This window comes from Lissotriton vulgaris, chromosome 7 (genome assembly GCF_964263255.1).
Source record: "Lissotriton vulgaris chromosome 7, aLisVul1.2, whole genome shotgun sequence".
Taxonomy (NCBI): Eukaryota; Metazoa; Chordata; class Amphibia; order Caudata; family Salamandridae; genus Lissotriton; species Lissotriton vulgaris.
This window is the reverse complement of record NC_141695.1, coordinates 1,715,597,283-1,715,610,914: the sequence shown is the minus strand read 5'-3', so window position 1 is coordinate 1,715,610,914 and position 13,632 is coordinate 1,715,597,283. Positions and strand designations below refer to the sequence as shown.

The 13,632-nt window shown below is 45.7% G+C and overlaps 1 protein-coding gene across 1 annotated transcript; it reads left to right on the top strand.

Moving 5' to 3' along the window:
* The first annotated feature begins 2,751 nt into the window (after positions 1-2,751).
* On the top strand, positions 2,752-13,547 carry CD27 (CD27 molecule). The gene is made up of 5 exons (XM_086929074.1): positions 2,752-3,801; positions 4,471-4,599; positions 8,763-8,894; positions 10,201-10,262; positions 12,759-13,547. Exons 1-5 carry the CDS (start codon positions 3,657-3,659, stop codon positions 12,825-12,827), a joined length of 537 nt encoding a protein of 178 aa, XP_086785200.1. The 5' UTR covers positions 2,752-3,656; the 3' UTR covers positions 12,828-13,547.
* The last annotated feature ends 85 nt before the right edge of the window (positions 13,548-13,632 follow it).

Genomic DNA, 13,632 nt, shown 5'->3' with positions numbered 1-13,632 from the left:
CCCCTCCCCTCACCAGTGCTTAATTTGAGCCAGTGTTTGCAGGTGGGACCCATTGGCAGTTGTTTTTGGGGACCGGAGCACATTTTTAATAAACAAACTTGCATCCGGAGTGAGAGAGAAAAACAAACAATGGGAGAATATGGAGGAAAACAAAGGTAGAAAAACAGTTACAAAAGTGAGAAGGCAGGGATGAAAATGAACCTGCAAGAGTGAGCTAGAGATACAGAGTGTCTGGTGATGAATTAAAGAGACATAAGGCCAGGGGCGGCTCCTCCATTAGGGTGGAGGAGTGTCGCCCCATTGCTTTATCGCAGTACGAGAAGCAAAAACATAAAATGGTATTTTAAATACCATTTTATGTTTCTACTTCTTGCCCTGCGAGCAAGCAGAAGGGTATGCCTGTTTGGGAGCGGGCGGGTCAGGGTGGAGTGGCTTGTCCAATGCTGTGGGCCCTGACTGAAACCAGTCATGCGCACTCTGCATTTTCTCTATTTAGGCTGAAGGCAGCCGACGTAGAGAAAATGGCTTCCCCATAGGCGCCCGCCTGGGCACTGTCCCCACAAATCACAACGCTGCCATTGCCATTTGACAGTGGCGACCGGCATAGCTCGTGGGGGGTGGGAACAGGGGGTTGTGGGCGGAAGGGAGTGTGGGGGGTGGGCTCGATTACTGGAAGGAGCATAATTTAGAAAACATTTTTAATAACTTACCTTGCCATCGGGTCCTGCGGCTCTGCTCCTGATCTCCTGCCTTCGGCTTCAGGAATAGGAAGCAGGCAACCAGGTTCCCTCTCCAGAGCCAATCACAATGCTGCAATGCAGAATTGTGATTGGTATGAGTGCCGCAGGCATGGTGCTCAGCCAGGGGCTGGAGGGGTGGGCATGTTCTTCATGTAGGCTGTAATGCAGCCTGCATTGAGAACAGGGAAGTGCGCATGACTGGTTTTGGCGGCTCGAGAGGGCCGACCAAACATTAACTCTGCACTTAGCACTGTCCTGCTCAGAGAGCAGAGCAGCCCCGCCCACCCACCCGCCCGCAAAGCAGCACAAACATAAAATGACAATAACTGAACGTTATGATAATTTTATGTGTTTGAAAACAGTGGGGCGACACTCCTCCACCCTAGAGGAGGAGCCGCCACTGGTTTTTATCTTGTTCTACTTCCTATGTAAGAGATGTGCTTGCAGTGCAAGAATGCATGATTTACCTCGGAGTATTTCCACAAATATTGATTTCCTGGGAACTCACTAATTTGTATTTATTTAATTATTTTATAGCACTACTCATCCCAGGGTAGAGTTGCAGAGCGCTTTACATCTCAAACGGAATCACAATAAATCATACAAGTTTGAAAATCAATATACAGGTAAAGCTACATAAGACAATGGGGGTTATAAAGTGTAGGAATCACACGTCCTCCATATTTGTAGACATCATGTGTCAAGAGTGAATGGTGTAGAGAAACACAAAGTCAGGATAATAAACGGAAGTAAGACAGTGATTGTGGTTGTCTCCACTAAGAGGACCTTCTTACTCTCCAAAAGAATCATTCTTTGCAATGTTATATAACAACAGGCTGAGAATAAAACGAAAAGGCTTTAAACACGTCTTACAGTATGCATGCAGCCCCTTGACGCCAGTAAATAGGCCACTGAGCTATATTAGGAAGCTTGCAACCTATGAAATGGAAGTAACAGAATGTAGAACTCACGGAAAGCACATCAGAACCATGTGTACAGAAATACGTTTACACCTTGTAAATAAAATTAAAATAAAAAAATGTTTTGCTGAAACTGATAAGAAAGCCATTTACAGGAATATTATATATAGTAATGCTGCTATAAAAGGAAAAAAGAAAAAAAAATGTTTTTGCTGAAACTGATAAGAAAATCACGTACAAGAATATTATATATAGTAATGCTGCTACTCGCGCTGTATCACAAATGTTACGAATGTAACTGTGAAGCGCTCTGATACCCAAGGGTCATGTTTGCGCTATATAAAACTCTATAAATAAATAAAAAATAAATACAATTCCAGTGTCAAAAGCAGCAGCCCACTTACCTATCTAAATAAAATACAAATCTGTGATCTGTGTGTTACATGATGTGCTTTGCAGCAGGCGCATTAACCCTCCTTGCTACTTTATGAGTCAATACTGTGATTGGACAAAGCACAGAACTCTCGCAGAACTGTGTCAGCCACCAGAGTTATCTTACCGCTATTATCATCCAATCAAAATTGCTGGGCACACAGTGACCCCCGCAGCAGGTGTCTTAACCCTAGAAGATATTTTAAAATCCAGCCTCCGTGAGACCCTTTGAATGCATTAGAACAGGTGTGCTGTCTCGTAAATCCTTGTTTCCAATTTCTTTCCTGCAGATTCTGTCAGGCTCTGCATTTCCAGCCACGCCCCTCGTGACTCCACCCCCTTTCCTCTACCACTCCTTGACCCCCAATGCCAGCTTCCCTTTGTTCTGGATCCCCGGCGGTGCCCGAGGGCTGGGGAGATCTAATGATTCCTCGGAAGGGTTCTCGTTTCCCGGAATGTTTGCATTTGGAGCTTCGCCTCCGCCTTCCCCTCTTCTCTTCCTTCTTCCCTTTCTCTCCTTCTCCCCCTCCCCCTCCCCTTCCTCCTGTGCTCGCGCTCTCTTCTCTTCAGCGCTATACTCTCAGCTTATCTCTTTCATCTCTCTGACCCTTCCCTTATGTATGGAATTTTTGGCTTGCGCATAGGATGACTAAAACCGGGGTTTCCCCGGAAATAGAAAGCAGCAGCTCCTATAAATGCCGCTTCCCCGGCATGTCAGACCCAGGAGCAGGGAGGAAGAGGGAGAAAGACCTGGGCTAGGGTCCTCAGACTGACGGGTGGAAGAGAGCCCTCTAGCTGCAGAGAGCGGGACAGGGAGACGCACACCAGCATAAATACCTCAAACTGAGGAACAAGGGAAGGTCCCTGCAGCTGGGGTACAGGGGGAAGACTGCATGCCGAGGGGCCAAGGGAAGGACAGGGCGAAGTCATACGAGGGAGGAGGGAGACACACAGAGAGAGGAGGCGAGACAGAAGGAAAAAAAGAGAGAGAGACACACATAGGAAGGAAAAAGAGAGAGAGAGACACACACACAGGAAGGAAAAAGAGAGAGAGAGAAGCAAATAATTCCCATACTCTGAGACAAGGAGTGTGCAGAGAGATAATCTTATTACTGAGGGAGAGGAAAGAGGGCTCATATCAAGACCCCAAAACAGAGAGTAATTTCTAATCCTGTCTGGATATTCCACATTTAGTTTAGCAGTTGCTGCTCCCATAGCCCAATAGTCCTATCACAACACCATCCACGCCCCATCGCAGAATAGCAATATAGATCTTCGCTATCTCGCGATAGCTCCATCCATATCACAACTGCCGTCCATTCTCTCTCAAGAAAAGTATTGACCCTATCGCGATATCCCCAATACCCTAGCACAGACGATCTTTGTTCAGATTGTGATAGAGCCCATTCCCTTCACCTCGTGTTATAATTCACACATATCACAGATCACAAGTTGGCTCTCTTCATATCGTGATATACTTGCATCATTGGCCCCAAAGCTTCTCTGACTCAACGACCTAGCTGTGCTAGTGACATCACGTGGTCACGGGTGCTGCTGTTGTGACATGATGCCGGAAGTGACATGCAGAAAGCTCTTCTTGTTCCTGGTACCCATAATCCTCCTGGGCTCAGTGTCTGGTAGCCCTTCCTGTGCCAATGAAACGCAGTACCAGCTCAGCGAGGGGCATTGCTGCTCCAAGTGCCCACCAGGTGAGCAACACATGGTCCCTCTCTATGCCAGCGGGGATCACAAACCAATGCCTTTTCTTTAATGTTCGAATGTCTCCTCTGCTAAGAATCCTGTATCCCTGGTACCCCTCCTCTGGTATATCTATCTTTCATGTGCTTATCCCAAATGCTTGGTCCTGATTCAATCACTCACCCCTCTGTGTCAATTATTTGCTTTCACTTTCTCTCTACCCCTGCCGTCTCTCTCTCTCGCTCTTTAACAACTTCCGTGTCTCTCACCATTAATTCTTACTCTTTCTTTTCCAGTCTATCTCCATCGCTCTCTCGTGTCTCTCCATTCAATTTATTTTCTCTCTATCCTCCCCTCTTTTTTTTGCAAATCCTGTCTCTCTCTGAGTATCATTCTTTTACATCCATCTCCAGCAATTGGTCCCTCTTGTATACTCTCTCCCTTTAGCACTTTATCCTCTGTATCTGTGCTTTAGTCTCAGTTCATTACCCGTCCTCTGTAACTCTGTCATTTGTTTTTTGTACATCTGCCCTACCCTCTTACAGCACTTCAGTTTCTCTAACCCCCACTCTTTAGCATGGCTCGACACTCTGTTTCCTTCCCCCTCCCTGTACTTATGCCATCTCTTAAGCTTCTCTCAGCACATTCCTAAATATTCTCTCACTCCCTCTACTATCCAGGTCACTACATGGTCAAGCGATGCACCCCTCTCCAGGACACCGAATGCCAGCCCTGCCGTCAAGGAATTGCATACAATTCCAATTGGAATACCAAATACCGGTGCCAGCCGTGTCGCCAGTGTGTGGGAGGTAGGTGCCCTTCATCCTTATCTCTTTACAAGAACCACTAGCCTACTCTGCACACAAAATGCTCTTTACGATTGCGCAAGTGACTGTCATGTTTCTAACAAGGTTACACAATTCTTGGAAAGCCCTGGCTCATTTCCTGGGTGAATCAAACTTAAAAGTGGGACAGCCTCATAACTAGTCAACCGGATTGGAATTGTGAGTCATTCTTCTACAAAGTTTGGAAATGTAAAATTCTCATCAGACCATGTTAGGCCAGTGTATACACCTCCAGCAATTGCCTCGAAAATAATGTGCCGGGTCACTCACTTTTCACACCCACAGGGAACCCAACAAGCCGTAACTTGTTATGTCATGTGTAAACTTCCAGGCTTTCTATTTGAAAACCTGCTACAATGTATCTTTACCCAGTATTATTGTTACTAATGCAAAATTGTCTCATTTAGTTGTTTTATTTAGTAGACCCCTCCTGGCTCTGCCTTACTTGTAGAAAAAGTCCAGCTTTATGTGGAATAGATCCATGTGGGAGCAAGTCTTGTTGAAAAGTTAATTCTGTATTATTTTTTTGCCATAAGTCTCCTGAAAGTTTGCTTTGCCATCTTATAAACTCGAGCTATAATATAAATAGATTTTATCTGCAGAAATGTAGACCTTATTTCGAGTTGCTGAGTCCTACACTGAATGCCCTCTGTCCACCCAGCTCAGGAGCGCACATGTGACCAAGGAAAGAAAATATTGATTGGGTGATATTTCAATTTACATTTTTTAAGGTGTTCGGATGATTCTTTTTCAAAGTAACTGAAAGTAATCCATATTATTTTGTCAACCAAAAGTAACCTGATTAACTATGTGGGTCAGGTTATTTAAACGGGCTACTTTTTTCCTTAAAAGTAACTACATTAACCACTTGCCAAATGGATTAAAAGTAACTAAATTACTTTGATATTGTCAGACTGTTTAAAATAGCTAGCTCTAGGGAGGTAGCTGCTTCTCCTCACAGAGCTTATATTGTTGTGAGAGCGCAGAGTCAGAACATGTAAACACGTGTTCTCTTTTCATACAGTCCATGGTGTGTTTATCTTTCATGACGCAGGAATTTCATGACGCAGGAACCTGACACGTCGTCATTCTGTGTCAATATGGTCAGGGGCACACTGGCTTTCGTCCTAGTGGAAGCCCCGAGTGTCTAGTAAAGATACAAGTATTTATTGACATAGTCAGGGCTTTCCAAGGTTTGTGTAACCTTGCCAGCAACATGACGGACACTTGCGCAATCTTATGCTGGAATGCGTACACAGCGGTCAGGCGCAGGAATGTAGCGTGAAGGCTCGCACAGCCCCGCACAGCGTGACCATGATCTGTGCGGAGGGGCCTGTTATTGAATGGACCGGCAGGGGGCGCTGCAGCACAGAAGTTCTTCTGCTAAACGCCGTTTTATAAACAGTATTTGCCTAAAGAGCTCTTAATTAGAAGTAATGTGAACGCATGCAGCGCAGCAACCCATAATATTAGAGGACCGGCCCCAACCCAGGAGCACAGCCCTAAATCAGCAGGAGACCAGCCCCTGTGACTTTAATGCAGCCAGACCATCTGCTATCCATCACACTGAGTTGTCAGGCTGCCCACAGTTAAATATTGGTGTGATATAACTGATAATATGGTTAGATAGCTCACAGTTGATCACATAGAGGTCTGTGGAAATCGCTCAGTTTAACCCTTGTTTGGCTGAGTCTGCCCTTCTCTTTCCTTCAGTTGAATCACATCTCTAGATAACAAACAGGTCTTCGCAGTAGTTACTCTAAATAGGTGATCAACGATAACTCTCTACACGGCCTGCATGCTTCAGAGCGGCTTGCTTTCAGCCGGGGCTTTAAGTGGGATGAAAAAACCTGGGTGGCTGATGTAATTGGGACGTGTCTTAATAAGTAAGATAAACCCCTGCGCTTACCATAGTGTGCCACCCGACCGGCAATGTGCTGCTAATATCATTGCATCCAGATATTTAATACAACAAGTAAAATTACACCTACAACAAGCCAGGACTATTGGCTTTGCCAATGGTTGTTAGGTACATAAGATAAATAAGCAACAACTAGGACTTCGTTGTATAGAATATTGAAAATGCTTCAGTGCTGAAATAATGAGACTGAAAGGACTATAAGGAGTCTCTGAAGTTATCTCACACGCAGTGAAGGGTGGCACTGGTGCAGGGTTGAGATCTTTTTTTTTTTTATCATTCTGAGGGTGAGGGCAAACATGGAGAGCCCGATAGCGACCCCGCCTCAGCACCGGCAGGACCCGGCCCACTTAAAGTCCTGCATTCAGCTTATACTGTATTTATGGGATCAGAGAGTAAACTTTCTTCACTTTCAGCACTGGGATAGCTGCAGCAGACACATTGACCCTCTGGGTCCAGGCCATGCCTCGAGAGTCCTGAGGGTAAATCTTTGCAGTCGAGGCATTTCCACGCCTCCCTCCCACTTTGGAGGCAGAGCAGCCTCGAGATCAGAGCGCGCGCCGTTTCTGTGCCCGCGGCATTCCTCGCGCCGCCTTCGGCTGGCTCTCAGGCATGACTTGCACGGCAACAAGTGACGCGCGCGACGAGAGGCGTCGCGCGCGCTCCTGCCGCACCTGAGTGGGCGGGCGCTGCAGGGTGACGCCCCTGCCTGGCACCGGTACCTTGAGGAGTGGGCGGGCGGCTTTCTCTGGGGGCCCTATCAATAGGATCGCCGCAGGCCTGGTATCTCTACGCCGCCCCCTTTCCATGCCAATGGTTTCTGGAGTCAGCGGAATGCTATGTCAATCCCAAATGCCTTATTGTATATTCGACGGGGAGTGCCAGAGTAGTGTGCTGGTAGTTGGTCACAGTGACAGATCAGTGGGACCGGAAGGGAGTTGAGGGGTTGTGAATGCAGTTAGGAGCGCATTGGGTGTAACTGTAAGTTCGCCTTAAGTGAGAATGCATTTGTGGTTTTAACTTCTTCTCCGCCGGTCCTGTGCATTATCTAACCAACAAATATAGAAGAATATGACTTTTTTTCTCGACACTTTATTTAGTTATGCTTAGCTTTATTAAGCGCATTGAAGTCATTATACCTACCAGCCCAGCAGGCGCTTTACTAAATATTGCCACTCAATGGCAGGGGGCGCTGCGTGCCAAGTAAGAGGGGCATCTTCAGAAGAGTGCGTGCTAGCATCACAGTATTGGGAGAGGTCCGAGGTTGCTGCTTGACGTGCATTGACACAACTGTGGGGGGGAGTGGGAGGGGGGGGGGGGGCAACTGGTGCAGCATCTCAGGACTGGCGCGCATAGGCACGCCTACACGTGTGGGTTCGAGAGCTACAATGGGAGGTGTGCCATGGCCAAGAGTGAGGTACATTAGCAGAGTTGTTTGTGAGATGTTGTGCACTAGGAGAAGGGATTCGCGTCAGGTGCTTTTGCAGAACTGCCTCTGACTTCAATGACTCGAATAGTGAGATGTGATGCATTGCCGGTCGGGGATGAGGTACATTGGCAGAGCTTTCTGTGAGTCCTGGTACTAAGTTGCAGAGGTGGCGGGTAACGAGCTTACACATTAACAGGGAGAGTCGAGCTAAGGGTTTGGCTCGGATCTTAGAGCCCGTGCGCGAGCCGAGCCCTAAAAATGTTTCCTATGTAAGTCGTACAGCAAACAACACCATGTGAAATATGATTTAGTCTCTCCATTAAAAAAAAAAAAAAAAGTATTCAATAATTATTACAGTACAAATGGGCACCGTTCATTGTTTGTGAGCGGGGGAGATGACGTGGTTTGCCCACAATCACAGGAGCCGACGCCGAGACTCAACCTGGCTCCCTGGTACCAAAGTTGATAAGAGATTGTCATTAAGCCACATCCAGGGTACAGGGAGGCAGGCGCCCAAAGTGCCATGAAAGCTCGTTATGGGATCGAGGTTCCGACTGGGCCACGAGCTGAGCCAATGCCAGGAAGATTCAGGCTCGAGCTTTCAGTGGCTCGCCCACCTCTACTAAGTTGCTACAGGTCGGAGCAGGGGTGCATTGTCTGAACTGTGCATGGGTGGGACTGTAGGTGTGCTCTGGAGCAGGACTGAGGGACATCAGTGGAGCTGCGGTTGCCACTGACACTCATTCTAACTAAACACCTGCTTCTCTCTCTCTCCCCCAGTGCTGGAATACCAAAGCGAGTGCTCTCTGACATCAGACGCCCTCTGCACGTGCAGGGTGAGTCTGGGTCTCTCCTGCGCCACTAAAGACTGCTTGCTGTGTTTAAGGGCAAGGCACCACGCAAAAGACTCAGGTGAGCTTTAGAAGGCACTAGAAGTGGCGAGGTGCACGATGTACAGTACGCATGACGTAGAAAAGAATGTAACTGGCACGTTGTGTAACCTGCCCTTCTCTTACCACACGCCCTATCTGCTTCAGGGATGCGTTCCTACCCTGGGACACAGAATTATTTGTACTGTAATTGCAATTGCCTAGCGCTGTATACCTACCTTCCGAGGTGCTGAAACGCTTTATCAAACCGGGGGGCGGGGGCACACTATACCATGGAAGAGTGCTTGGGTGGAGGGATGTTGTACTCGCTGTGGGCTTTTGTGGGACGGCTTTTCGTGTTGCGCGTGAGTGGCTAGATTTGTGCGTGAGAGGATAGAGTGATGCGTGAGCGGCCAGAGTGGTGTTCTTTTGGTATCGTGGGTTGCAGCGCTCAGCAGTGTGATGGAGGAGGCTGACAAACACCCGGGTTTTGCAAGAAATCTAAACAATCACACACACACCCAGACCCAATGCTTCTTCCACAATAATGAATTAAATTGGTAAATTGGGCGGAATGCTACTCACATTACCAGTTACTGACAATGCCTCGCTCCTAGCTAACAGGAGCTTCCCTGCTTCCGGGTTCCAGACCCCTGCTCCCTCCTTTGAGGGTGGGATGTCTCCATAGTGATGGAAAGATGTCTGTCTCTATAAGCTAAACTAAAAGTACAACATTGGCCTACCATTCACACCAAGACCAAACAGCCCATCCATCATACATGTGATGGACTGCTTGGTTTTGGCATGGATGCTGTGTGTGAAATGTGAATGAGAGTGAATTGCATGACTGGAAGGGTTGGAGGATGAAAATTGTCTGAATAAACCAATGTTATACTTTTAGTATTGTATATTTAGTATGTTTGTGACACATATGGTATAAAGAGAAGAAACTAAAAAAAAGAAATATGAGAAGTACAATAAAAAAAGAGAATCTGTGTAACCTGTGAAAATGTTTTTTGTGGCCTATACACGGATTGCTGATTGAATTTTAGAAAGCTTGATTTGGAGGTGGGTTTTTTCCATCTGTATGACTTGACTGAATTCCCGCCCCGCTCCAATATGCATAATCTCCGGGGAACCCCCCCATTGTTAATAAAAATGAGGCAGTGAGTGTACTGAGGCACTCTGCAGGTATTGTGATGGAAATTATAAAGAGTCAATACATTTTCTGTAAGTGAGGTGGGAACAAAACCTCCTGTGACCCAATGTGAGGGTTTTTAAGGTGCAGGTATGTTGTAGACCCTTCACAGTGCATTCGAGCTGAATCTTTCTTGTTTCTCCATCGCTAGGACGCAAGGAACCACACGTGAGACCATCCAGAAGACAAACCACGAAGCCCAAGCCCAAAAAGGTGAACATTTGTTTTTGTATCTCAATAAAGCTGAGCGGGTGAGACTGCAAGGGGAGATGAGAGCGATGGATGAAGGAGCGAAAGGGAGGGTCTGCGCGAGGAGTGGTACAAGAGTTTGGAGTTTTGGGCTCAGTGTCACCATATGAGCTGATCCCTAAATCTTTCTTCCACTCACTAAGACAGAACCTGGAACTATTTTCCTGTCGGAGACAAAGAGAGTAAATATAGGAGAAGGGGGAGAGAGAAACATACAGGAAGGCAGAGGCTTCTTGAAGCAAAGGGCTGACATTAGGAGACCTCAAAGTCTGAAAGCATATGTTACCAAAATATCTCCAGAGACACAGTATTATTATTGATGGTAAAACTCTGGAGGCCTCTCATGATTTGTAAAGAGGGGAACTGGGAGGTATGGGGCGTTGTTGCACTGTTTGTAAAGATGGAGCTAGATATTTAAACACAGCAGGCTAAAGGGTCAGAGTCAGGAAATCCAGGGAGCAATCACACAAAAACATGGAATTTGAAGAGGCAAAGCAAGCTTGAGGAAGTGAAGGATGCTTGCGAATTACAGATGTTGGGTGTGGTGAACTGCACTGCTCAAACTACATGCGGCTCTAAGTGCTTTTAGGCAAAGGGTGAATCGCAACACTGGCTCTTATGCTAACCTCGTACGCCATAACCCAGAGGAAGAGGATCCATTGGTAGCCTCATGTCACTTTGGGTATGCCACCCGCTTTCACAAACCTTCCAGCCACTTCCGCTTGGCCAGACACCTACTTGCACACATTCTGCGAATACGGAAGAACAGATCCAGGGGTTAAACCATCTCCTACATCGCTCCTTAAGCATGGAACAACCTGCCACTGCACATAAGAGCCTCCTCCTCACTTATTGATTTCTGCAAGAAGCGAAAGACCTGGCTTTTCAAGTAGTCTCACTAGGCCCTATGCGTTCCTAGACTCACACCTGCTCAGCATCAGGATACCCTCCCGGCTGAAAGTGCACTCTAGAAATATGCACAACAAACCCGTGGGTGAGGATAGATCAGTCTGGATCTGAGAACAAAATAGTCTGGGACTGCTGCATTCATCGCTGAGGATGCAATACCGGCTACTCACCCCTGTTCCCTCTCATTTAGGCATAAGACAAACATATATCACCAAAATCATGGCACACAACAGTGAGGCAGCCCCAGGAACACAATCAGGAGGACGGTCAAATGGGTCAGGATAAAGCAACCAATAAAGATAGTTCTCTGTGATTTGATTTACTAAATTTCTACTATAATTTGTGGGTGATAAGTTTTGCCTTTGTGGTCTGGATAGTTGTGAGGCTTGATCATTTTCAGATGAAGTGACTATCTCTATTTGAGATCACCCCATCTAGGAGAACATTGGGCCAGAATTGTTTCTTCCAAGAATGTTGCAGACAGCTTAATGGCTCTGGGTAATTTTGTGAACAGAACAAAGTGGCCCAGTTCAGTCTGTAAGTCAACCACAACCAACAGGACAGTCTGTTTCTCCACATGTTGAAGCCATGATAACAGTAATCTACACCAAAGTCCATGGATTGTTTGGCTTTTGTCATAAAACCAAGTAAATTCTATGGATTGGGAGATCTGTTTTTTGTTTGCATCCTGGTGCCTCCTGAGTTCACATGTTTCTGAACTATGTCATATATTGAGCTCCCGGGTTTGTTTATTTTATTTTATTTTTTTACATTTCCTTCTGTATTTATCCACTCTTATTTTTTGGCCACCATATTGGTATTTTTCCATATTTGTTTTGAGAATACATTGATATGTAACATGGTACATTTCCACATGTATTTAACTGATAAATATGCATTCATAGTTTGAATTCTTTCATGTTTTAGCTAATTAACCCATCAAATATTCCAAAACACTACGCCCACATGTAAATATTACCATTATATATAAGTATTTGTTAACCTATGCCTGTATTTAAGGAAATTGTATTCTGTTTTTCTATTTCTCCATGTCTATCTGATCAGCTGTGGTCTAGAATTCACAGAACAGCATGGAGAGTCACTAACAAAAAGCGACAACTGTCTGTATTTTTCCACTTTTAAAAATAAATACATATAGAAAACTTCATTTATTTTCTGCCTGTATTTACCTGTAAAAATGGGAGCCTTGGTTGTGTACCTGGCACCGGAATGTCCAGGACAAGTGCCCCAGTCTTTTGTGGGACAACGTGACCACTTATTTGACAGTTTGCATCACTGGTGAGTCTTGACAGCAAGGAGGGGTGCCAGAGGGATTGGGGAATTGGTAAAAGGGAGTCATTCCAATGAAATTACCTCTCAAAGATAAGAACTGGGGTCAGTAGCTGAACCAAGGCTTGAACCAATGGTGTAACTCTTCCATTCCTCAAAGAGAAGAAATGTTGGATATGTGAGGTTGGAAGATGAGCTTCAGATTTCTAATTGCACCCTTGGAAGTTACCCTTGTAAGACTGTTTCATCTTTTCTTTGCAGGCACAGCCCTTCCGGAAGAAGAGAGGCAAGCAGAGAGGCCAGCTGAGGAAAGGACAATCACAACAGTGACTACTCTTTTCCACTTCATAGACTTACCTTATGGATGTGATTTTACCCTTCACGCTGAAAGAACAATCGAAGAACCATGGTGACAATATGACAGCTGTCTTCCAGGACATTGGAGTCCAAAGACAGAGATGCTCAGAGATGGCTGTCTTATGTACCAATGGACATTGAAAGTAAAGACTCCTTCAACATGTCTACCTCTTAGGACATCGGGCTGAAGAACCGGCCATGGACTCGCATTTAAACAGCATCTTTCCCAGATGTAGCCCTTTCTGAACACTCGACTGAGCCAGCTCTGGCAGTAAAATTAGATGCGAATACTCTCCCGCCTTGAATCCAGCATGGGACATTAGACTATCCTAAGCCTCATTCATAGCAGTAGGGACTTTGGTGGACTCCAAAATATGTTTATTCGAGGACGTTGGTCAATGTATATAATTTACTGCTTGTCTCTCAGCATGATTGTGTTGATCCATATTCCAGAGGCCTTAGTTCTGAATGCAGATCATCACTCGGATTCAATTTTGGGTGCAGGACCCAATGTTATCCTTGAAAAGACTTGGGAACATTTACAACAACTTTCTCTGGAGTCTCAATAACCTGGATAATGAAAGTCTACGCTGTGAACTGTTTTTGATCGTGCATTGTTAGTTGAAGTGTGTATGTCTGTAAGTCTTGAAAAAATATACGTAAGTAAACTTTTCAGAAGGATTTGTGTTCTGGAACCGGCTTCCTCATTTTTTTCTTAAACCGCATTACCTGGATGTCTCATTCATTCTTGTGAGTGTCTTGATGTCCCAAAATGTAA

Coding starts and splice junctions, on each gene's coding strand:
- CD27 (XM_086929074.1), top strand. CDS start 3,657: ATGATGCCGGAAGTGACATGCAGAAAGCTCTTCTTGTTCCTGGTACCC. Junction 4,600..8,762: donor GTGTCGCCAGTGTGTGGGAG/GTAGGTGCCCTT, acceptor TCTCTCCCCCAG/TGCTGGAATACCAAAGCGAG. Junction 10,263..12,758: donor CGAAGCCCAAGCCCAAAAAG/GTGAACATTTGT, acceptor TTTTCTTTGCAG/GCACAGCCCTTCCGGAAGAA.